The 26,235-nt window shown below is 39.0% G+C and overlaps 2 protein-coding genes across 3 annotated transcripts in view; both read left to right on the forward strand.

The window, feature by feature from the left end:
• Positions 1 to 1,168: 1,168 nt before the first annotated feature.
• On the forward strand, positions 1,169 to 24,545 carry npm1b (nucleophosmin 1b). Its single transcript, XM_042493405.2, has 11 exons — positions 1,169 to 1,285; positions 1,600 to 1,682; positions 2,734 to 2,853; positions 3,156 to 3,249; positions 3,391 to 3,482; positions 3,989 to 4,047; positions 4,244 to 4,316; positions 11,229 to 11,327; positions 18,147 to 18,242; positions 18,334 to 18,408; positions 20,545 to 24,545. The coding sequence occupies exons 1-11, from the start codon at positions 1,237 to 1,239 to the stop codon at positions 20,596 to 20,598; spliced, it is 894 nt and encodes a 297-aa protein (XP_042349339.1). The 5' UTR covers positions 1,169 to 1,236; the 3' UTR covers positions 20,599 to 24,545.
• A 123-nt stretch (positions 24,546 to 24,668) lies between these two features.
• The window catches only part of fgf24 (fibroblast growth factor 24), a 36,992-nt gene continuing 35,425 nt past the window's right edge, over positions 24,669 to 26,235 (forward strand). For both annotated transcript variants that reach the window (XM_042493117.2, XM_088080786.1), the window contains exon 1: positions 24,669 to 24,862. The gene's annotated coding sequence lies outside the window, so the exon portion shown is untranslated. The remainder of the gene's footprint in view (positions 24,863 to 26,235) is intronic.

Genomic DNA, 26,235 nt, shown 5'->3' on the forward strand with positions numbered 1-26,235 from the left:
ATGTAACTCATAGGCAAAGGAGCATGTAACACACTTTGAGCCACAAATATAATCTGCTAAATATTTTAGCGCCAACTGTACTTTAACCCCTTGAAACCAAAGCAAATTTGCTTGATTTCTCTCTAAGTTAAAAAACAAAACAAAACAAAAAAGAAAAATCCCAGTGAAAAACAAGAAATGACCTGAAAGGGGTGTTTAAATAATAATATAACTCTGTAAAATAATTTTAAATATATAATTATGATAATTATAATGTAGTTTTAAAAGAAATTCCTAGCTTTTTTAAAATGCAAACTTACTAACGTCTTGCAGTTTGTAGAACACTTCTTGCCAAGTTGCTCATTTACTTTTTCCATGTTTTCAAAAGAAAGTAAACCAATTTGCTCAGGGTTCGAAGGTTTGAATACTTGAAGGCATCTGAAAGCAGCAAAAGAAAAGTGATATCAATCCAGGTTGGGTTTTTTTTTTACTTTTTCCTTAAAACAAACTATTTATAAAATTATCTGTGCACAGTTTGGAAAGTTTCACACTGGGTTAATCTCTTCTCTGTAATATCTGAGACTGCAATGGCTCTCTGCTTCATATCAATATTTTTAACCACCACTGAAGACTCTTCAAAGGCTGCAACTGCCCCCTGGGCTGCATTTTTAATAGCACTGACCAAAGGCCTCTTTTATTTAGTCCAAACAGCACATTAAGTGATAGACATAAGGGAGAATATCCCTATCTTAATATAAAAGCTGTAAAGCTTATTTGAGGAAGCAATTAGGAAGATACAAACTACTGTACCTTGCAGATGTTCATAAAATTGGTGGCTGTGCAAACAACAACTTTATGTAATTACATACTTGATAATAAAACATGTGGGCTTTATTTGCCTTCTCTGCTGACTTGATGAGTCAAAAATGATATTTTATTTTACATATGTATGTATGTGTGTGTGTGTGTGTGTGTGTGTGTGTGTGTGTGTGTGTGTGTGTGTGTGTGTGTGTTTAATTAATTTGTTTTCATATTTTTGTTTCTCGTGGACCATTTACTTGCATGATAAACTCAATCTATACTACGACTGCTCCATCTACTGGTGATCCATTAAAACATTAAGTTTCATTTGTCCCGCCTTATCTTTAATTCTATTGGCTTAGGTCCTCTGGAACGTCAACACGTACCGCTTCCCTCATTGGCTTAGTGATGTGTCCGTCACTCCTGTTTACGGAAGCGTAACCGCCCACTACAAAGATGGAGGACGATATCTCAGATTTGAGCAGACCACAAATGTACTTGTTTGGTGAGCCGACTTATTCAGACTAACCCTAAAAATATTCGTTTGCACAACCAATTTTACAGCCAAGTTATCATGCACAGATAGCCATTTAACATTTTTAGCGCGGAGAAGTTGGCTAAGTTGCTGGCTAACCTACGTGCCCCTGCTCGCGCCAATTCAGCTCTTTTGTTAGCTAGCCGAGGAGCGCATGGGGAAACAGCAGCTATAGCAAACAGTTAACCCACGACTGTCAATGTGTTATGTATCTTTGTGTATTTTGTTCGACATTTGTGCAAATATATGGTTGGTATAACGCCGCACGTATCGTTTATCCCCAGGTTGTACCCTCAAATCGGACAAACGGGAGTTCAAAATTGACGTAGACGACGATGATACGGAGCAACAGCTGTCACTCAAAGCAGTAAGGAAGACACTGTAATGCACATAAAATAACTGTACACGCTGAATATTAGGTCTGTAACGCGTGTTTTAATTGGGAATTATCATGAGGGTTACTTGTATAAAGTAGCATTTTGTTAACCAATTGAAAGTTGAGAAAAAATGTTTCAATTCTTTCAAAAATATGAGGAGAAGGCAACGAGCAACATAACAAGACATGGAAAAAGTTACAAAAAATGCCTTATATTAAGGGTGAAAAAAAACCTTAAAGCATATACATATATAGATATTTTCTTAAACAAAACCTCAAATATCAAATTATTTTAACTGTTGTTAATATCATTTTGCGGACATTTTTCCAGATTTTATTTCTGGATAATCTTATGTAACCCTACCTTCTTTTTTAAAGGCTGCATGGCAGTTAAATGATGTATTTCTCTGAAGATATCAGACTATTCTAGCAGTTCTATTATTTGCCTTTACCCACATGGTCATTATTTACACATTATTAATGATTTTTATCAAAAGTCCCAAACATATTATTAACTCATTATTAGTTTTCTTAGTTTTGCCCAGCACTAATTTATTTATTTATTTTATTAATCAACAATTGTGGGGCGTAAAAAGTAATATATTATCAAAGCCAAAAAGGATGTTTTAAATATATTTGTATGCCTTAGTTTTTTAAAAAATAAGTCTTTTAAAATGTAAAACTCAAAAAATCTGTTAACCCCAAAATGTACCCCAAAAAATGTCTGGGACATTTACTAGGGAAATGGCAAAACAGCTTACAGATTACTGTCTATTTAATTAATCAATTAATTGTTTCAGTGCCTCAAATAAAGAGATCTTTACCAGGTATTTCAGGAATTTAGATCCCTTCTGGAGACAATAATCTTTTGAGAACATTTTGTAAGGAAAAGAAACCTGAGGTTCATCCATTAAACCTGCAGTTGTCACAGTGCTTTGGCTCACACAGGTCTCATACAGGGTATCAGGAGTAAAAGTGATGATTCAAAGACATGGAGGTGGTGTTAGGGTGGTTATAACGACAGCTGTGCTGCTTTTTTCAGGTGTGTCTGGGAGCCGAGGCTGAGGATAAGTTCCACATGGTGGAAGTCGAGGGCCTCACTTATGATGGAAAATCGACCAAAGTGCCGCTGGTTGCCCTGAAACCATCCGTCCTGCCTTCTGTGAGTGAACACCATAACTGACAGCATTTTGTGACGTATTTAAAGGCCTCATCAATGGTGTACAAGTAAAGAAGGTTGTTGCCCCATATGCAAAATCTATAATGCCTTGTTCTTTTTTTGTACTGGTTATAGTAAAAGTAAAATAACTTTCAGGACAACTCATTCATACTGTGGGAAAATACAAAAACCAGTAATGAAGAATGCGAATGCAAATATGACCTACCTTAAAGGATGCAAATAGTATAGTAACAATGATAATATTGTTTATTTCGTTGTAGTAACCGTATCATTTTCTTGTCTAGATGAGTTTAGGTGGATTTGAGATCACACCTCCAGTTACGTTCCGTCTTCAGTCCGGTTCTGGACCAGTTCACATCAGCGGGCAGCATTTTGTTAGTGAGTATTAAGGCAACAGCTGCTAATACTATCTTTTCTTCTTCTAGAATTGCTGACATACATGTACAAAACATGGCTCAGGTACATCTGATTTATATGCATCACCGTGCAGTGTCAGTAAGCAGCGTTTGCTTTTTTTAGGTGTGAAGGATTCAGAGGATGAAGAGGAGGAGAACAACACGTCACCGGTGAAGCGACCTGCAAGCCTGATGTCTGGGAAGAGGCCTCCGCTGGTAGCTATCTCAGTATATTTTAACTTAAAAAAGAGTTTTTACTTTTATAAAATCATGACATGACATGTTTTTAAACTGTATTCTAGGTTTAGATGATAGAAGGTTAAATGAGGTTTTTAAAAACTTCTCTGTGGCAGTGGTGCGTATTTGATTGATGCGTGGCCACCTTATGTGAGCAGTTTTGTATATTGAGCTTCAAAATTTTTTATCCCGAATAGCATAAATCATATGAACTCTTATGTTTTCTAAATAAAAAATGCATATAACTTACAAAAACACCCCACACAATGTTAATAAGTTGTCAGAGTAAAAGAGTGAATGAATAACTCAATTTGTTGTGAGAAATGTGAGAAACAATCTTAAAAATCTATGGTGACAAAATACACAGGAAACTGTTATTTTGATCTTCAATGCAAACATCCAAAAAGCATACACCACTGAGGTCCTCTAAAAAACTTTCAATTGTTTTTTTTTTTTGATGGAATAACTATTCACTTTTCTTTTAGAAAAAAATAAAGATGGATTCTGACGACGATGAAGACGACAGCGATGAGGATGATGATGAGTATGTTTTTTATGCTTAATTTCAGTGTCCATGCCTAGTCAAAAAAAAAACAACAACAACAAAAAACCCACCTCACAAATGGATCTGCCACATTTACATGTGAAAAAATATGTGATCATTTTTAGCATTTGGCAGAGAAAATGCTGTCATTGCTTTTTACCTGAGGTAATGTTTTTTCTTTTCTTCATTCTTGTAGTGATGATGAAGACGACGACAGTGATGACAATGATGTGAAGCCTCAGAAGAATGTCGGAAAAGAGCTCAAAAAAGTAAGCCCGATGCTTTTTTTTCTTCCTTTTTATAAATCATATTAAACACATCATTTTAAAAATGTTAACTTTGATTGAATTTGCAGACGTAATGGCAGTAGCTGTGGGTTACTGCCGGGCAGAGGCTTTCAAACTGTGAGGTCCGCCTTCCTAGGAGACATGATACACACATTTTTAGAGTCAGGATCACTTAAAGGGACAGTTCACCCCAAAGTCAAAACTACATTTTATTCTCTCACCTGTATTCATCAGTCTAGATTGTTTCGGTGTGAAATTGCAGAGTGTTGGAGATATCAGCTGTAGAGATGTCTGCCCTCTGTCTAATAATATGGAACTAGATGACACTCGGCTTCTGGTGCAAAGTTTTTGGATTATTTTGAGTAACCGGGTCATGGCTGACAGTGGCAGAAAAGTGAAAAGCACTTCGGGCTGAATTAATACAAATATCTGATGGTTTCAAATCATGCAATGTGTAATAATGAGGTAAACGTGGAGATATCACTTTACTGCAAGGTTTTACATACAATCATGATGAGAAAATAATATAATTGAAATTTTTGAAAATACAACATGCTAACCTTGAGCTTCTGCAGAGTAGTTTGCTGCACTGATCAGTTTGGGCTTGTGAGACAATGTGTTTTTTTATCTTAAGCACCAAATAATCACACTAAAGCAGCAGGCTAAAATATAAGTCTCTGTCATTCTACATGCAACTTTAATATTTTACTTTTATGGGAATTGTAAGAGGTTGATTCTTTACATATAATTGGTACTACGTGTTTTGAAGTGATAGTTATAGAATTAATTATGCTCTTTTTTAGCTCCTTTATCATGTTTTTATTTTCTATGAGAGAGATTTGTTTATTGTGTTGTTGCTATTCTTACTTTTAACATTATCAAACAAGAAATATTTCTTCTTGTTTATACACTTTGGAGTGTTTTGTACACCCTTTTCTTTGCATAGCTTCCACAGCTGTTAAAACCAAACTAAATATCCTTGTACAGTAGATTAAATTCACCTGGAGTGTTTCCAGTCCCCTGCTGTCCACCAGGTGTCAGGGTAGCCAAGGGCTTGCCCCTGAGTTTTTTCTGAGTAAAAGGAATTTCACTGTGTTGCTGCAGTCCGCCCCGCTCCCCCTCCGCTTCTCCCACATCGTGTAAACTCCCACAGACTGTATCCTATAGTAGCATTTCATTTCAGCAGGCCCTTCCCATTCTTGCACTCACTGACCGTCCACCTTTTTGTATGAGACAAAACATGGAACTTTTTCATCCTGTTCGCTCATGTTCCCACCTGTTTTCCACGAGTAAAACACAGGGTCTGTGTGGCGTAATGATCGGATTTCTCCTCTGTAATCTGCTTGAATTCTCACCGTCTCACCAACAAGACTGCACTAAGTTATCCTACACACACACACACACACACACACACACACACACATGCACACACACACACACACACACACACACACACACAAAAGTATATATACACACTGTAGACATGTGTACTTACTGTTAATGTGTAAGTACACATACATATTTGCAAAAAATTCACACAGTCTGTGAACATTAGCGCTGCACATCTACAGTAGACATGCAGAGAAACACACTACATGCAGTTTTAAATACACGTGCACACTCACACCAGTTATGGGAAACATCTTCCCCCATTTTTCTGTAACACTGCATATCTTTGTCCCTCTGTCATCCCACTGTTAATATGATTGCTCCTTTTTATCGTCTCTCATGCCATTTCAGCTTTGCACCTGGCCTTTGCCTTTGAACACTTGTTTTGCGTGTTACCACAATCATTTGCAAGTGTGTGGGTGCATGTGTGTATCTGCCTCATTTTTACGTCGGTGTCTGTTTGTGATTTCTTTCTTCCTTCTTTTTTTTTTTTTTTTTTAAAACACACTATCCAAGCGTAAACTGTGCCAGGCGAAAGATCAAAGCGGGGCAGATGCACATACCTGCGACGTGAGCGCCGATCCTTGCCTCAGGGTCAGATGACAGCTGAGCATTTCTGTCACCTGTTGATTTATTCTGTTGTCTTCTCCTTCAATTCCTCCACCTTCGTCTCACCGTACCCCTCCCCTCCATGACCTTAATCCTTGTCTTCACCCTGCCTCTCTTTAGCTCCATAGTTATCTAGTTGTCTCATTTTTAAGTAATGAGAGCACAAAACTCCAGAAAGCACAGCTGGGAGATTTTTTTGGACTGCTAATTCAGCAATATGTCAATATAATTTATCATACCCTTTTTGTGTTTTATTGAACTTCATTAATGTTTCAAGTACCAGCAAAAGTATGTCCGTAGCATCGTGTACAGACAGTTGGCATCAGATGAATTTGGTTTGCTTGTTCTTTCATCAGATATATTTGATTCAAACAGGAAATCAAGACTTGTATATTGTTTTATAGACTCATAAGATGAAGTTCTAGTATGGCTGCTTGAGTTAAACAACAATATTACAATTACACTGGCATCAACAAATATTTAAGCCCTGATCGGAGCTCAGTTTCAGGTTAAAAAACACTCAAGGTGAGCCTGTGGTGAATTTAATGTTTTCTGCCATTTGTGAAGAACGCTCACGAAGTTGCATCATTTTCAATTCTGTTTAGGACCACACTGGATGTGTGTTACAAAATAAGAGCCTGAGGCATGTGGCGTACGTGTGCTTTGTGTTTAGAAGTTCGAATTGCAATTTGACAGTTTTGCCATGACAAGTAAATCTTACATCATTAATTGAGACAATTATCATAATTTTGGCAGCAGAGCAGCCCTGCAGTGCCAGTGTTGGCATTGAGAACAAACCCAACCAATGTTAAGAAAATTAAATAGCTGATAGTTGATATTTAATGTCCCCATCCAGACAAGTTTATAAGTCTGTAAAATTATATGCTATGATTAATATGCTGTTAACCAAGGTTTTCCCAGCAAAAAGGGGAAAAAAACGTCTGAAAAGCAGATCTGCTCCTTCTCCCTCATAGAGAAATTCTTGATCTGTCTTCCTCCCCACACCACTGCTACATACAGTAACCTTTGCTCTCTGTTTCCTTAAGTGCTGACAAAAGACTAGGGGGCTAGGGCTAGACCGCTGACAGTTTGACTGGTGAAAGAGCAGTGTGCATCAAGATAGCGTAGAGGAAAGAGAAATTTAGTCATATATGTTTGAGCTTCATCCAGGCTCAGATGTGGAGTTTGTTGTGGTGACTAGCAGACATATCAGGATGCTAAGTGTATGTAGCGTCTTTTATTTGTTTACATGATTTGTTAGCTTGTAGAACAGCTGGCAGTGGCAGACAGTCTTAATGGTTGTGAAACACACAGTAATATCTGTGAAGATGTTACAGTGTGTTTGCATTGATTTGGTTTAACTCCAAAAATTGCATGCTTCACTGGGCTTGCTGTCAACACTTTCACTATGCTAATGCACACAAGTCCACTCTACGTTTGAGGTGTGAGGTTTCTTTGATGGTGTTGTGTCAAAGTGTGTTTCAGTGCCAATATGTTAAATAATCGTAATCTAGTTTGCCCGGCGTATACTTGAATCTCAGATTTTAGGAAAGTGCACAGACATCGTCCCCTTCAGAAGAAGAATGTGAAAAAACCTCTCTAGTGACAAACTTTGCACAGATACAAGTCAGACATTTTAGGGGACATAAACATCAGAAAAATACATTTTTGAATGGGGGCGGGGGAGAGGGGCTTTAAAAAGACTCAGTCAAAAAAATACCAAAAAGGCAAATAATTTGTCTTTAAGAAATGCACTAATAGGACGCCTTTACGCTGTAGGAACTTGGCCTGAAACATAAATCTGTAGGAGCTCGGGGACTTAATCTGCATTTCAGTCAAAGACTCAACTTCTCCACTCTTGTGTCTCCTTCCAAATATTACATTAACAACCTAATGACTGTATTCTTCTCTTGAAACAAATTATGTCACAGACAAAGCCAACACTTTCTAATTCTTAAGTGTTGTACTTAACTTCGTTGGGGAAGCAAAGTGGTTTATATTACTGGTGAAAGACTATGATATAACACTAAAATGAAAGAGGCAAAAACCCGAAGGAATCATAATTATTCTGAATTGAATATACCAGTCGCACACACTGAGGAGCATTTATAAACGGTTTGAAGAAAGCACAATGTTTCTTTGCTTGATTGAGTTCTGTCCTTTGTGTATTACATTCTGATTTGGAAACAAAAGGTCTGCAACCACACTCAAACATCCTTCCAGCATCTTCTGTTACCAGGCATTGCTCTAGGAAATAACATGTGTAATTGCCTTGTAGCAGTTATGTCAACATGGCAATTACACTTCTCGCCCATTCCAAGGAAAGGGTTGGTGCTCAGGAAATGCAGGTACTTGCCTCGGCTATTACAGGGTAATTACGCAGGTGACTGAGAGCAATGGAAACCTGACAAAAAGGCCTCCAGTGAGGAGAAAAACAATGACAAGTTATTGTTCTACTAAGTATCTGATCAGTGACAAATTACCGAGTATTTCTAGTGCTTTTTCTGTCAATTACATACAGACTGGTGCTTGGAGATAAATTCACATCTGATCATGTATAATCTCTGATTTTATTGCAGTAAATGCAAAAAACCTTTTATTGAGATACTTAATCAGACTAAACTATTAACCCTTTAAAAACATGAGCAAGCCGGCCAGATTTCTTTCAAAATCATGCCAAAAGTGAGCAAGAAATTAGCAAAAATTTACAAGAAAATTCCTGAAAATAAGCAAAAAAAAAAGAGAAAGTGAAAAACAAAAGATGACTTAAGAAAGTGGTTATACTCACACACATACGTGTGTGTGTGTGTGTGTGTGTGTGTGTTAGTATCCATCTATCATCCATCCATCCATCTATAGTTTTTTCTTCTGTAATATAAGTTTTTAATTATAAAAATTGAAAATATAGGTTACTGGACATTTTCCCTTACTTTTCTAATAATATGTTGTTGTACCTCCTAGCTAGTTTTCTGGTAATTTTCTTATGGTTTCTTCTCTTTTTTTGCAGTTTAGCAGGCATATTTTTTTCCAAGTTGCTTATTATGCTTTTTCTCATGTTGTCAAAATATATCAAACCAATTTTCTCAGGTTTCAGAATTTTCAATGAAAGAAAACTGATGACCATCCAGGTGTTTCTTCCTTTTTTTTCAAAATGTTAATGTTTTTCTATTTTAGGATTAAATAGTCTAACAATAGTCTTCACATGCAGTATTGCAATTAGTAATGCAGTCCCCATTCAAAATGTGCTGATTGCTTACACTCTGGTATTGCTGCTTATAGCTTTCTTGACAACTGTGCATTCAAACAATTTCACACTTGACTCTGCGCTTCATTGGGCCCTGAGCAAGACACCTGCTATGACATAGTTAAGTCCCCTAGCAATGCTATAAAAATACACTTAATTTAGGAGCAAAAGCTTACACAAAGTGACATCACTGATGTTTTAAATGTTTTAGTTTGCTAAATTTAACATCTCTGTGCTATTTACTATTGGTACTCAATACCTTTTAAGGTATCAACAGAAATAATCCAGCACCAAGTAGTACCAAAACCTCTCCAGTTAAACAATATCTGCATTTGATGCTTTTTGTACTCAGATCTAGAAAAATAGACTATCTATATGGTTTTGTTTGCAGCCAATCACTGCAGGTCTTCTATGATTTAATGTGATGTGTGATTGGCCCACGACCGCAGCAGCTACAACCCGTACAGTCTGTGGTGCGGCGTATTGACAGACACTTGGCAGTTCAGTCTGCCACCAAAATGTTTATAGTGTGACTGTAGTACTTGCCTGTGGCGTCTGGTGGCATATTATGCATCTGAATGCTCACATTGGTATCAAGTGAAGTCCTGAATGCAATTTTTTAAACGATACCCAACCCTAGTGCTCTCCTGTCTCTCTTAAGTCATCTGTTCTTGAATAACTGTATCTAGCGAGCTGTGCCCAGCATGCCGTTTAGTAGTGTAACAGTTTATAGGATCCCGTCTCAAAAAACTACACAGTGTGTACTTCTAACAGCACTGTTGATAATAAATATGTCCGTTGATCTTGCAAGAGCTTTCACTCGACATTGCACTTGTTTGGGTCTTCAGCGGTACACCCACCAAGTGTGAAGTAAATCTGGTTTTCAAGAAAAATGGACAGACATACGGACAGAGCCCCCCTCCATTTTAGTTAGATGACGACCTTACAGGGGTGAGTGAAAATAACGTGAACAGCTCATGGCAAAAGACTGAAGAAAATTAACCACAGTTGCAAACACTTATACAAATGTGGTTCACATTTTGTTACATGGCAATTATAATTTGTCAGCTATAAAAGAGGCTTGGCAGTCAGAGCTTTGATATGGGAGTTTTCAAAACAACATGACACAACCACCCCAAAGAGGCAAAGGTATTTTAATATCCAACATAAAATAATAAAAGGAGCAGTCTGAATTTCAGTTGCATTGACAAAAAGGAACCACTGTTACAGTTTGAAGCAAACTAGCAGTGATATGTTTAATATGTATAGCTGTTAAAAACAGTAATTGGCCAGCGATCTAAACTGTTTAAACTTTGTAGCTGTGTTTGCAGTTTTCATTCAGTTACTTCAAAGTGAGTCAGGGCGCTTTTTCATTGTGTTGATTAAATTTACAGCTGCTTATAAATTCAGATTGGCGCTCCTGCTGTTATCTCACGTTTGGATTTGTTTACTGTGATTTACTGTGATCCATGGTTAATTTAGTATACATTTTCAGAACTTGTAATACAAAAACAGAGTTGTGCATCTTTTCTTATCTTTTTAATACATATTCATATTTATTGACAAATTTTATGAGAAGCGTTTTCCTGAAAACCTAGGCATGTCATATTTTCTTATTAATAAATGTTGGTTGTGTTTTTTTGCTTTCTCAGGGCCCAGAGTTTTCAGTAAAGAAGCCCAACAAGACTCCGGTGAAACAAAACGGCCCTGCAGGAAAACCATCAGGATCGGCGGTCAAACCACAGAATAAGGTAGGTGACTTGTGGTAATTTTGTTAGCTGGTTGACAGCCATTGTACTGTAGAACAATTGTCAGCTGTTCAGGTCAACTAAAAACCAGATTTTTCACCACTGATTACTGGATGGGCAGCACAAATTTACAGGTGCCGTGAAGACAGACCTGTTTTTTTTCCCCCAGATTGAAGCAATTTCGATAGATGGATATTTACTTAACTAGAGATGGGAATCGAGAACCAGTTTCATTTCATTTGAGAACTGGCTACAAATTGTCCTGTCCATTAGAATTGAATGGTTATGAGCATATAGGTTACTTCTTTTATTGATAGCGACATGTTTTTCTGACAGATGCACATTGCAAAACAATGATATCAAAACTTATGCACCTAAGCTGCTGGAAACTTTCAACAAGAAAGAGTCATGGCAAAGAAACGTTCACACTCAGAGATAATAAAAGAGTTGCGCTGACGCTGAAAACCTGTGTAGGTCAGTTTTTTTTTCCACACAGAAAATTGATCTGGAAAAGGTTAGAAAATTGATAAAGATTTGAACCGCTAAGTAAAATTGATAATGGCATTGGTATCAATAAAATCTTCTGAGCTGTGGTCCCTTTACTTAACAAATTGTGTCACATCATGAAGAGAAAATCAATGAAACCTCCACAGAATAAAGAAATGGAGCGCAGTAAATGAAAAACTTCATTCTTCTTTGCGAATAGTCACGGACCTCCTACTACTTACAGTATGGCTGAAGAGAAAAGCTGATAAATCCTGCAAGCAAATGCGTTACATAATGTAGTGAAACAAGCAAGAAAAAAAACCTCTTCAGTCAACTCGATCTTTTCGTGTTGTATTATTTCTGTTCAAACTTGAGCCTGAGAAGACGCAAGGTGTCAGTGATCAAGGGTAATTGTTTGTGTTTATTGGCATTCAAAATTAAAACATGTCAAATAAAAATGAAAAAAAAAAAGACTTGGAGAGCCTTCCCACTCCACAGCCAAGGAATGTGATAAATGCACATTGCAATTAGCTCAACCTGATAGTTAATTTCTTGGATGGAATGTCTTGGACAGCCGCCTCTCAAAACCCACAGCTTGAACTCTGCCTCTCTTTAAGCAAACACACCTGACCTCTAAACAGGTTTCCCGGGGCAAGGTTTAAACCCGCGACCCCTTTGGCCTGACCCCGCCGTCTTGAGTTGCAGCCACCTTTGATGCCCCCTAAACCCCCGTAGCACACATATACACAAGGGAATACAAATTGGCAAGCTCCTCTGCAAGTTTACAAATTTCACAAGGCATGTAACTGTGATTTGAAAAAAGTGACTTGGACAGAAAGTCAGTTTAGATAAGACTTTATGTGTTGGCATGCAAATCCTGGCTGCTTGTATAAACAAATGCAAAAAAAAATCCACTGTACACCCAAAAACAATTTCCCTAATGGGATTAAAAAGGTATTTCTATTCTATTCTAAATGTAAATACTTTTTCTATACGTTTCTGTAAAAATAGTCTTGTGTTCGGATTTCCTAATGTTCCTACTTGTTGTAGGTCAAATGTGTCTCCAGTGTAACTGATCCAGAGGGTGAAATGTATTATTTGTCTGAATCTTCACAGGTTTCAGTACTAGAAAGGTAGCCATGTCAGACACTTGTCAGGGTTGGAATTAACCTTTTTGTCCACCTGCCACTGTGGCTAGCAGATAATAAAATCTACCAGCCACTCAATAGATTACCATAGTTTTTGTGCTATTGTGACATCAGTATGCTAAAGGCACACCACGTCACACACCCAGTGCACATCAGAAAATTGCAATTTCTTATCTGACATCTTGATTGAAAGCTGTGTGATTTTTATCATGTTAAACACTGAGCTGCAGAATTGCTGAATTCCTGAGGCGAGAAAGCGATTCCCTCTCGGGCCAGGCTTCTCGGTGTGTGGGAGAGTGCTGCTAATTCTGTAGTGGCCGTTGTCCAGACATAACACAGTGGCTCTTGAAATGCTCTGGGGGATTAGCCGGTGGGCAGCTGAGCCGGCAAAACCATCCCGCCAGTTTAACTTTCTGGCCCGTGGAGCTTCAACTGCCCCCATCCCCTCTCCACTTCTACACAACAACTGTTCTCTCTCTACAACCTCTTCACACCCCTCACTTCCTGGACACACCTTCTCCCAATTGCTCTCATTACCAGCGTTTGATGTCTGGTGCAGCTTGCGCTTCCAGATGCCCCTGAGGAGCGAGGAAGCGGGCGTGGGTGTCTGTTTTTTCTTTACTAAATGCAGGTGACTGGTCATTAGATTGGCTTGTCAGATCTGTTGCCAGTACCGCAGTTCTCACCTCTCGCAGCCCAGCGTGTTGCTGCACCTCCTTGCGTAACAGGCTCGACATGAGAACCAGCTAACTCGAGTTGTGCTGATCTGAAGTAACTTTATCTCGCAGCTGGTGTCTTTTGATTGATGGGTTTTGGAGAAGGTGATGCCTTCAAGCGCACGTCACGGTCGTAAAGTATATACCACTTCACTCAGGCTTATCCCAAAAGGGTGTGAGTCATTGTTTCAGCGACTGATTGACATGTGTTAGAGCAGGTGCCTGTCTTGTTAGTGCTTATTTGCTTTTTTTGTGTGGATGTTTGCTTCTAACTATGACTCTGGACCTGTTGCGCATGATATATGGCCAAAAGAACGTCTTTACTTAAATATACAGGTCATGGGATTTAAGTCAAAGTCCCCAGTGACCTGACGTTTTCCCAGACAAGGGCCTCTCATTCCAACAAAATGACACTTACCATCCGTGGGCAGACCCAATGAGCAAAGGTGTCGCACCATGTGTTTGCACTGGATTGAAGACAAGACACTGCATCAAATGATAGTGTGCTTGTGATTAAGTTCCATGTCTTGTGGCATCTGTAATCAGTGTCTGGCCCAGATGAAAAAGCTTGCTGGCGTTGTGTGTTTATCAGCTGTTTCAGGTCCACAGCTGTCCCTTGGAAGTAGAGAGCTTCCCATAAATAATAAATACGTAGTACATTTGTCTGGCCCGGAGCCAGCAGCATATGTGCTCTTTTTTTGTAGTGTGGTATGTGTGCGTCAAGGTTTTCTTCATTTTATACCTTTTGATCTGTGCTATAAACTGCAGATCTCTTGGGGACAGGGACAGATGATTGCACTTTTCAAACGAGAGGCAGAACTTATTTTCTCCAGATTGTTCCACCTGTTTTTAACCATTCCAACTCTCACTGTGGTTTTCAAAGCCTGAATTTGCTAAAGGTTTTTGATGAAGTAGATGATAGTAGATGATTTTTCCGCAGTTTTGCCTTTTATTAGGATATCTGTAGGTAGACGGGAGGGTGGGAGAGAGGGGTGATGACATGCAGCAAAGGGCCAATGGTCGAAATCAAACTCAGACCACTTCAAAGACTTCTTACGCACGTCAGTCTACTGGTTAATTTTGCTACTCTACAGTTTACTACACTGCGCACCAATGGGGTCGATCCCACTCATTTGGTGATTACCACTCAGACCGTGGTCCCGACCCAGCAGCTAGCTGTGTAAGACACTGTGCTCACTCTCTAGTCTTCTCCCAGATCGTCCTGGTGAGTAAAAAGATCAGCTTTGATCTGCCAATCCCTTTAGCATTGTTAGCTTTGTTAACACTGTCAGCTCTGTTGGCATTGTTAGCACTGTCAGCACAGCTAGTAGTGCTTATGTAGTTAAAAAGGGTGTTTTGTGACTCAAAATAAGCCATTTACTCACTGGAGCAGCCTGGAGGGATATCTGAGGATTGCCACCGTATTTCCGCAGCAAAGAGGTTACCAGCGGTAATTGCTAAATGAGCTACGCTGCTAACTAGATAATCAGCGAAGACTGGAGCGTGGGCAGTGGGCACTACGTTTCCACATGTTAATGCTGCTGTCCGGCTGTCTGTCAGCGAAGCAACAGAAAATAAAATAAAAGCTTTGACATATACAACACACAACAATAAAATTTCACTACCTTGGATTGATTGTGCTTTAAAATGTGGCGCACAAGCTCAAAGAGTCAGTGCAGTGCCAGACCGAAAGTATTGTATTTTATGTTTTCTGAAAAACTAACGTGTCAGTGACCAGTTAATGGCTGTCAGGCTATCTCAAGCAAAATTAACCGAAACTGGCATCCCTTCTACTTACAGTGTGTGTTATTATAAGGAGGAACAGAGACCTGTAGCCTGAAATTATCTCTGCCCTTCTCCACCCACTGAGCTGCTTCACTGCCTTGTGGAGTAATATCATGTTCTGAGGTAGAAATAATCAAGAATCAAAAAGAAAATCTGTTATTGGGCATTTGCTGCATTTGTTCATGAAGTTTTGCTGTGTTTTGTCTCGCGGTCCAAAGAGTTGCTTTATACACGGCTCCTCTCTCTTCTTTCAAATGTGTCTCTGGCTATCAATGAAACCCTGCAATTTCACTGGATTCCACACTGGCTTTACATGTAGGGACAAGCTCTGTGGCTTGTGTAACATGCAGTCCCGGCGTATGGCGTGTGTGTGTGTGTTGTTGTTGTGTCACATTCAGACACTTCCTAATTGAGGACCTCTGGGGCCTCGACTGCCCAGCTCTGAACACACCTGTGAGCCCGCTAGTTCAGTGTTCGCTCTGCTCTCTTCTCCACAAACACAGAGGAGTCTGTATGTGTTGGTTAAGTGCACCTATAATGTCACCAAAGATTATTAGCAAAGGTTGCGTGTGACTGTACTGTTTTAGTCTTGACCATCCATAAAAGTGTGGAGGTGTGATCTTTTCTTGTGGAAGTCATTAATCTGATGTCAGCATAACTTTTAATTGAAAAACAAGCGCATTAGTTGCACTTTGACCTTTGTTCTTTAGTTCAGTCGTTAAGATTTGACATCAAGGGAAAAACACATTTGACAATCTATTACTCATTGGAGAGTCAGGGCTTGCCCTCTCCTGCTTGCAAACAATAAAAACATAATTTGTACCTGATGTATTTGTAGAAAAGATGGTGTAATTAGGCTAGAATTTGTTGTCCTTTCTAGTGCTTTTATCTTCTTCCAGCTGGCTACCCATGCCAAGTCTGTAAACACAGACCCAGACAAAATGGGTCACGATAGGGCTGTTGTCCAGACTGGCCTTTTGGTCAACAAATGGATTCATCACCAATAAGACAGCAGATAACAGATGCTCTTTTTATATCAGACATTGCCTAATGCAGTTTAAAACAGTACATGGGTTGCATATTCCCAGATCTATGATAAGTAAATGGTTCCCTTCTGTCTCCTCTCTGTGCAACAAGTGTCAGTCTAATGAAGCTACTACATTGTCATATTCTGTGTCCATGCTTAAGTGAAGCTAAAATATGCTGGATACGGTCGCTGTCATCTTATGCCGGTGACGTCATCCCTGGCTAGAGTCTGTGCAGTAGCAGTGTCCACAGTTTGGGCACTCTTGAAAAAACTTAGACCATTCACGAGCAGTGCATGGATTGGCTCTCAAACTGTCAATCATGGTGGAAAATCCTCTTTTTGTAGAATTGAATAACTCATGAAAACCGAACATATCATAAAAACAAACGCTTGAACAAACATCAGGACAATGTGAACTACCTTCAGTGACAGAAACCATCATTGGGAAAAATTCATGTAGTGTGGACTTTGAGTTTTTAGTTTTATGCCCCATCCATAAACATGAGCGTGCAGGCTTTATGACCTGTACTGCAGTCAGACACCAGGGGGCATCAAGATGAAAAGCTATACTTTGGGGGAACTGTCATCTTGTCCATCTGTACAGAAAGTCTTATGGTTGTGTCCTAAGATTCAGTAACACTGGTGCAACATTTTCCATATAATTTCAAAAATTCTTGATTGCAGAATTGAGCCCGAGCCACAAACTATTATTTTTTAATATTTCCGGGATGTCTGAAAACTTCACATTGGCTCAAAGACGACTTATCATCTCTTTTCATTTGGCAGCCAAGAGCTGCTTGCTAATATTGTGTGGGGGGGTAATAGCATCCTTGATGTTAAAAGGCTTGTCAGTGCTCTTGAGCTGGAGAGAATATATTAGAATATATTAGAAATGAGCAGGTGAACTTATTTAATGCCATCTGACAACATTTCATTCTATATTTTGAGAAAGCAATAGTGTAATGCCATTTGATGATTTTTGCTAACAGCTGAATGTAAGATCCTTAGATTTAGCCTCGGGTGTCTAGGTTGGATGCTTTGTTTCTATTTTTTTGTTTGTTTTATTTTGGGGACCCCCCCCCCCCTCCCGTTTTTCTATTTTCTTATTTTTTTATTTTAATAATCCTGGAGAAGAGCAGTGTCTGTAGTGTAAATGCCTAATTATCTTCATGCTGTATTTGTATAGTTTGTCTGTATTTGCTAAGTTGAAAGAGGGTAGTTATACACACATCACGTAGGTGCAAGGCTATGAAAAAGCACCGTACATGAAGAAGACTGTAATGCCTGCACGCTAACTCAATGCCACACAAGTTTATTTAAGACGTTTTAATCCTGCTTGGATCTTCGTCAGGTCAAACTTTGACCTGAGATTTGAGATGGATCAAAATATTGTCCTAAATACACTTGTGTGGCATGGTGTTTATTTGCTAACAATTTATGCAAACTGACCCCACTCTCTATAAAATGCTTTAAATACCAATAAGAATAACTTTGTGCTAAGCTCAAATGAGAGCTCGGAAAAATAAACTGTAGTGGCGAGAGCTGAAAGAAGAAATAATGTGGCATAATATGAAGCCATCTTTTTATCTACAACTGCATAAATCTCTCTCTATTTGACATATCAATCAGTGTTTCTTATCTAGTTGATGTATTTTTCAAGACACCTGCCCCAGGAAAAGACAAACCCCAGGCTGGCCCGTCTAAATCTCCCTCACTGACTGAGATTAAGACCAAGTTGTCAACGGCGGCCAAGGAGGTAAGGCTGTCATCCTCTTTTGCAAATTACCGCTCTTAATTGAATGTCTGACGCACGGTTAAGCTGATGATTTAATGGTGTTTTTCATCAGGGAAAACCACTACCGAAGACGGAGCAGAAGTTTGAGAACTTCGTGAAGAGTTCATTTAAAATAATAGACAAAAAAGTAAGTCATCATGAGTCATTTGATGTATCGTGTACATCACTTGCACATGGTTTTGGAGAACCCTGATTACAGGGCATCTTTGTTTATTTCTTCTACATATTTTGATCTTATACCACATTAACAATTTATTTCATTTTTTTCTTGTGATCTACGCATTTAGTCTCATAAACACTTAGTCATGGGGAGTTGTTTAGTGTGCAGCCACAGGCACATTTACATCAACCTTCATTTCAAGCTTTAAGAGCTTTTGCTGTGATAGATACCCAGGAATGCATTATTGTTCCACACTGTCCTCATACCATACACTGTCCATTATGCCTCAAACGTCTCTCCAACAGAGCATGTTCTCTTTGAATTATATTCATTATGTGTCAGCGGGCTCTTTCGAGATGGAATGGGAGTACACCTGCCAAGGCAAACTCTTTCTTGGTGATTTACTGGAGTGTGTGTCTTTTGTAGCCTTAATGAAGGGACTGGTGGTATGTGGATGGTACCAGTCTCTTTCACATTCAAGGCCTTTGACCAACCCAAAAAGAGGGTTTTTCTAAATGTAGGACTTAAATCTTTTCTAATGCTGCTTGTCATTTCAGAAGAAAAACAACACCCAGCCCCCTGCACATTGTTTTGCAGAGCATGAGTTAATCAGCCAAAACCCTTTGGATTATACCAACCCAATGCAAGAAAAAGTGTTTAATGTTTCTGCAAACCACAGATGTTACACTCGCATGTTGTTATGTATGGGATACACTGAAACTTAACACTTAAGCAAGGCTGTGGTTAACATGTGGTCAAGGTTAAGCACAAAAACCACTTGGTTAAGGTAGTGGTAAGATCATTTTTGGGCTTAAAATACCCAGTTTTGGTCACAATCCTGGCAGGAACTTCAGCAATGTCTCAGCTAGATAGATTCACTTTTTACAGAACCATCTTTGCTAGAAAAACACTGATGGGTCACTATACAACACCTACGTTTGGAGCCTAAAAAGCAGATGAAAACACACCAACAGGTAGGAAAACACCCACAGGTGGAGCCTAAAAAGCTGCTGGAAAAATGCCAGTGGAACTCCACAAAGCACCTGTGTGTGGAGCCCAAAAAGCCGCTGGAAACACTGTTGGTTGACCACACAGCACCCACGATACATGCCAATTGGGTGCTATAAAATACCCCAAATTTGGCACCTTAAAGACTATGGAAACAGACCAAGGAGTCACTACAAAACACCCATGTGTTAACACCGTTTACAGAGAAACAGCCAAGTTTGAAATGTAAAAAACAGAAAAATGTGCCGACAAGTCGCTACAAAATACCAGCGTAAGGAGTCTTTAGCGATGACTCGCCATGTCACCGCGGGTTTTGTTGTTTGTTGGTCTCTAACAGTGGGCTGCAGCTTGGCAGATGTCTTGCTTAGGTGACACCATTCATTATCTACTCCACCTCCAGATGACGAATTCAGATTATATACTATATTGTCACTTTCAAGACACTGACAGGATACGTTTGAAATGAACAACTGTAATGTATTTGAGGTTTGCAGAAATGTACAATGCCAAAATTTTGTTGAGGGGACTGGGCTGATAAACACCACAGACTAAGTGATTCTAGGCCGTGTGTCGAATTGTAAAGCAGTGTTTTCTGTATCATAACATCTGTGTGAAGTCGGTCACTTGAAAAGGCCTACTTTAACATTCATGCATGATCACATTGCAGTGTTAAAATGTTAACTGTACAGTTATGAGAGCAGGTGAAAGCTCTTTAGAGCGGCACGAGGGCTGGATGGACAAGGGAAAAAGTGGGGGTGGAGTTGGGTCGGGGAGCGCTTGTTGATCCCAGTGTGTAGAAACATCTGTGGAAGTGCTTTGGTTTCATCAGCCAAGGCTGAGATCTGTCAGACCTGGAGCACCTAGTCATATACTCTGGTATGTACTGTTGCCCCCACCCAACCCCTCGTTGTTCCCCCAACAGCCCCATCTAAACTCAGCGTTCCCACAGGCGAGACGCACAAAAGCATGTTGTAGTAAAAGTGAGTCATATGTCTAAAGCTGTATAGCACTTCATTTGGAAGATTTATAATATGTCTCTTTCTTTTTTTTCTATTTTGTTGTTATCCCTCTCTCCCCTCTCTGCACCTCCCTCAGGTGGTCAAGGACCTTTGGAGTTTTGTACAAACACTGAAGATTGAGAAGAAGTAACAAACCGTGTACGCTTTGAAGCATTTGTATGTTTTGCATCCTGCAAGACATTTAAAGGCACAGTCAGCGAGATTTCCTACTCGGCCTTATTATGTCATCATTGCTAATGACTCGGAGTAAACAGAAGGACTGAGTGCTGAGAAGAGGTAAAGCCATTTATGATTCAGGTGTTATCATTTTTGTTAGATGCGAAGCGCCTCCTGGAACTTGCTCATTCACGTTTAGCAGACAGGCTTTCCATTTCATCGCATGCCAATATGCACCCCCTATAGGGAAGGAAAGTAAAAGCATCACCAATTAGAACCTGCAGATGTCTTTGCTGCAGGAAGGACATAGCTGCTGCATTTTTAACATTTGCGCCACCTGTAGGCAATAAATGTTGCACCTGCAGAGTTTTACAGCTGCAATAAATAACAGATATGTAAACTGGCAACAACATAATCCAAGCATTCAGAGCCAAAGACAGACCAGACAGAATCTAGTCAAGTTAGTCATGGCTAATATTTTTATATGGTTCTTCTGTTCCTCTGTCCTACCCCTTCTTTTTCAACAGTATCTTTTAAAAATATATATATATTACTACAGGGAGTCACCAAAGACAAAAAATTTCAAATCTCACACATGGAATAAAATATACACTCGTACAGCAGCATGTGGTGTAACCGTCAAATTACAGAAGCCATTCCTTTCCTTGCCTGTAAAAGGGAAGATCGGCATGCCAACATCTTACTCTCTACACATGTAGTCAGTGCAACTTAACATTGGCTGAGCCGGCTTTGAGGTGCTTCGCATCCCCAGCACTGTGTGTCCTCTTTACGTCAACAATGCAATAGGAGATATTGCAGAATGTGCCTTTAAATATCTCTACTGTAAACTGAGATAAATCAGTCCCATTTTGTGTGAATTGAGCAGCACATGCAAGGATGGTCAAGACAAGTGAAATGGAGAGAATAGCAGTATATTTTTCCTCCGAAGTGTTATGTTATTTTTTAGTTCTGTCTGGCTTTAAAAAGCAGTTTTAGCTTGCGAAACATGCTTAGATTCGTCTGGCATACTTGCTCTATACATATTGTACAGGAATTTGTCTGAGGTCAAGATAGCAGTTTTTTTAATTGTCATTCAATTTGGTCATAGTAACTCATGCAGCAGAACCTGCAGTAACTCTTTTTTTTCCTGCAGTGAAAAGCTTCAGCTGCTTATGAAATATTTCACTTTAAAAGAAAAGAATGCATCTAGAAACAGTAAGATCCATTTACGTTCACGGATGTGTGCAGTTGCTGCTGTTACATATCTTCTCCCGTCAATCTGATGAGTTAAGTAAAGAAATGTTTCATCTCGTGTTTTTATCAGGAATACATCTGACATTTCTGGATGACAGCTGTCATTGTTTGGATCAGTGTCCACCAAAGTGGGTTTTTTTTATTTTTCTCCTGAGGTCAGCTATTTTTCAAAAATCATTTTTAGTGGGAACACAGCATGCTCACACTTTGCTACAAACACCAGCAGTGTGAAGAGGTACTGAGCGTCTGTTCTGAGCTGAGTGCTGCATCACAGTGGAGGAGGGGTGTAACAAATACCATGAAGACCAACTGTCACATCTTACATGTAGCCTAGCAAAAATGGAGGATAAATCTGTTAATTTACTGGGGAGGAAGGGACAGTTAACTTTTAATCTTGAGGTGTTTTTTTAATCTTGTGTGTATGTGTCCCTTTTTATCATTCTGTGTCCCCTCTCTATATTCCCACGTTTGCGGGTTGAGAGGAGGAACTGCTGCAGAGAAAAATGAATGCAAACTTTTAGGAGCAGAGTGTGGTGCAGTGTACAACCAGACATGACATATATTTCAACAATGCTGCGACTGAACAGTCCAGCTCCAAAAATATAAAATCAATATGTGGTGTCAGATATTTTGATTGTGGCAGACTGCCACAGTTCAATAATGTGTGAGAATCCCTGCCATGTGCTAAATGCTTTTTTACATTTACGGATATTTCGTATTAAAACACCTTGACGCAACCAAAGCACTGCGCCTCCAAAGCGCTCCCCACTGGGTGTTTCCTGATGAGCGCCTGGTGCATTCAGCTGGAAAAAAAAACACTTTGGTGGACACGTGGCTTTAATGTTTAATGTTTTGAATGCTTTCAGTACATATGTAGTTTACTTGGTTAGATGAACTTGCAGAACCTGCTTACATTATAAACCTGTTGACTGGACTTATTTCAGATGGCATTTTTTGCAGTGTGAATTCATATCAAGCCCATTAACATCTGTGATTACCTGAGAGGGTTTTTTTATTACAGGGATTACAACCAAAAATAATCTGTAGCAACATGATCATCAGAGCAGAACACAAGACATTATCAAGAGTATTATGAGCCCTGTTAAACAAACACAGCTGCCCTGACACTAAATGTTTTTCTTTAAACTAATGCACATACAAAAAGTTACACATCGACAGCTCCAGGACTATATTTACAACGTGGCATTAACACGGTTGTATTTCAGTGTACTCTAATGTGCTAAAAAAAAAAGAAGAAGTTACAAGCCTATGAACACAGAATATCTTATTTATTACAACATAATCATAGGTATATATCAGAAAATGACATCGGCGTATCATCACGTCACCTTTACAGAAACCCCATAAAGAACTCAACCCCATAATTGTTTGCACTCTGTTGCTATCAGTGCTCTGATGACAATAAGCAATCGCTCAGTGCTTATGTGTTTACGGTCCTGTATAATGTCTTTTATGAGCCAAATGTTGGCAGTTGGTTGCCATCTTAAACCAATCAAACAGCTTGGTTTAACCCTTCCCATGTATTTCAGATTCCTGAGCTGTAAACGTATTCGGTGATTAAAGTCGACCTGAGAATTTACCGAAACATTAAATTTTAATGTCAGTAATTTCCACTTTGCAGCGAGTTTTCAGTAGAAGCAGGATTTATTTTGGGCTTGTGTATGAGTTCATGACTGAGTCCTTCATTGATGATTTTTAATACTTCCCTTCTTTTTTCTGTACAGAACTCTCTTGCTTTTATTTCCAGATACGGCAGCTAAACAATTATGTTTTTAAGTGTACGCTTAATCCGCCCTTGCTGATAGCTGGTATTGCAGCTTTGATCTGTTGTCATGAACTTTTATTTGAAATGTCGTGTTCTAGTTTAGTTTAGAAGTGTTTTATTCTGCTTATGAAACCCCTTTTTAAAATGTCTGAAATACTATCCTGGTTTTGTTAGCATGTAATTTTAGCCCTGCTGTTTTTCATCTTCACATTGTCCTTTTTTGTAATTCTGTTATTTTGACATCAGTACCTAAATATGTCCAGATGAAACAGATTGTGAGCTTTGTTGATGACGTGATGCACGTTTAGGGCTCTTTTTTTTTTTGTCATAAAAAAAAAATGTGTTTGAAATTTGGCTTTCAAAAATACAATTTGCAGCTACAAGCATGATAAAACATTGAGTTTAGAACAGCATTATACTTAAAGTTTCTGGATTATTATTAGTGGTAAGTATCTACTATTGTGTTGGATTAAAATAGTCCTCAGATTTAATACTATTTAGATCTAATGACTCTCCGTATTTGCTTTATCCATAATATTGCCTTGTGTCTGTAATCTGAGGAACCCGGTGTCAGACGCCAGTGTGTGGTGAGAGGCATCTTCAGTTTGAATTGACCAGAGAGTAGGCTTATTCTCTGCATATGTCAATGCAAATTAAATTGTAATACACTGTACTATTGGTATGAGTAGATGACGGTTTTGCTGACTCAACGTGTGTCAAAGGAAAGTGCATTTTGTCCATTTAGTAAAATTTTATTGATTACTTTATGCATGACTGCTGACAGTGGAAATTCATACATTCACAGTTTAAGACAAACATATCCATCCTTTTTTTTTTAATTTACCTGTAACATTTACCTGAATAAAGTGAATCCCATTTGGTTTTGAGTCCCACATTTTGAATTTTGTACCTGTAGAGTAAAAAATTTGATTTTCCTACACAGATGGAGGACATAACTTAAGTATGTCCAGAACAAAGAGAGTATAGAGGTGAGATATGAGTGAGTATTTTTGAAGTTAATATTTCAGTATTTTAACTAAATTGCTTATGTTTCCTCCTTTGTAAAAAAAAAAAAGGTGGATCATCAACAACAGCTAACCTGTGATCTCGAGACAATGGAAGAAACAGTCCACTCAGCCTCGAAGAGTAGACATCAAGTTCAGCTCATCTAGAATTGAGAGGGACAAACATGACCAAAGTGAGTGGACACACTGCTTTATCATCTGTAACCTTGGAGGCTCACTCAGCCTCGCCGTGTGCTGGAAAGGTTATTGATCACTCGTTAATGTCATATCAAATATAAATTGATCGATGAAAAGCCTCCTTATCCAAAATACTAGAAATAGGGGCATTTTCTCCAATTATTGCTCTCATTAGCAGACTGTTTAGGTTGCTCAGCGCTACATGGGCTGTTAGTCATTTTCCATTTATTTAAGTTATGAAATGACATGTTAGTAGTTTGAGTATCTCAAGCTATGTTCAGACTGCAGGTTTGTTTCTTAAATCAGATCTTTAAGAGAAACTGCCCGCACGGTTAATTGCATCAGAGCAGATTTGCATACTCAAACAACTGTGGTAATGTTGTAGGCGTCAATTGCTATGTAACTACACCAGTGACGCAGTTCTCCAGCATGGAAAGATTAGAAGCGAAGGTCCTTCGTTTTGTGCTTAAAACAATCATGCTGTGAAGTCGGTGTCGAGCTTTTCTCTGTCACACTCTGTGTTGTCTTCCATAGTGCTCTCGAGCATGGCTTCATAGATGTATTAAGAGAAGTGTGTATAGTGTTGGAGGCACGGCCCTGTTCATTCTCGTGAAAATTTGCGTAATGATGCACGAAGCTGAAAAAGTTTGACTTTGTGGGTATAAAATTACCTGGATCTTCCACATTGCAGGACACATAGAGCGCAATATCGACTTCCATCGGCAAAGTGCCAAACTTCCGGTTTAACACTCAGTTAATCTGGATAAAATGATAGTCTTTCGAAAAAGTATCAACCAAAGAGATTGAAATTTCATTGTAAAACTAGTCATTTTGCAGGGGTGGTGACGCTCAAAAGAATTAGCCACTACTATACAGACGTCTCTTGTAAGTTAAGAATGTAAGTCAACAGGAAAACATCTTTTGGGGCTAGATGGCATTATGTGAAGGACCTAGAAAGTGTATTTTGCCACTATTTTAAATTTGCTTCAAATCTTGGCGCTCTGACTGTGAGTTTGCATGAATTCTTCTCAGCACTTTTGTCACTTTGAATTTTACTATATTGTTTTGTGTCGCGTTGAGAGTAACAGGAAAGACACCTTAAAACCTGATCTGAGCGTCCACACTAAGATGAATTTGTAGACATCTGATTGGAACTGCGTTTCACACCAGCTTCAAATGTGGTTAGGATCTGATTTCCAAAAATTGCATTTCATGTGTTTTTGCTTTCTCAAACAAACCTGGAATCAATCTGAATTTCCCAAACATGGATTCAGCCTGACAGTCTGAACAGCGCCTGAGTTTCCTGAGTTGACCAGTGGCTTTTAGCAGTTCATCATCTATTTGACTGCATCTTTCTGGTGGTTAAACT

The sequence above is a fragment of the Plectropomus leopardus genome, chromosome 8 (assembly GCF_026936395.1).
Source record: "Plectropomus leopardus strain MGB_pleo_1.0 chromosome 8, ASM2693639v1, whole genome shotgun sequence".
NCBI lineage: Eukaryota > Metazoa > Chordata > Actinopteri > Perciformes > Serranidae > Plectropomus > Plectropomus leopardus.

Coding starts and splice junctions, on each gene's coding strand:
- npm1b (XM_042493405.2), top strand. CDS start 1,237: ATGGAGGACGATATCTCAGATTTGAGCAGACCACAAATGTACTTGTTT. Junction 1,286..1,599: donor ACCACAAATGTACTTGTTTG/GTGAGCCGACTT, acceptor GTTTATCCCCAG/GTTGTACCCTCAAATCGGAC. Junction 4,317..11,228: donor TCGGAAAAGAGCTCAAAAAA/GTAAGCCCGATG, acceptor TTGCTTTCTCAG/GGCCCAGAGTTTTCAGTAAA.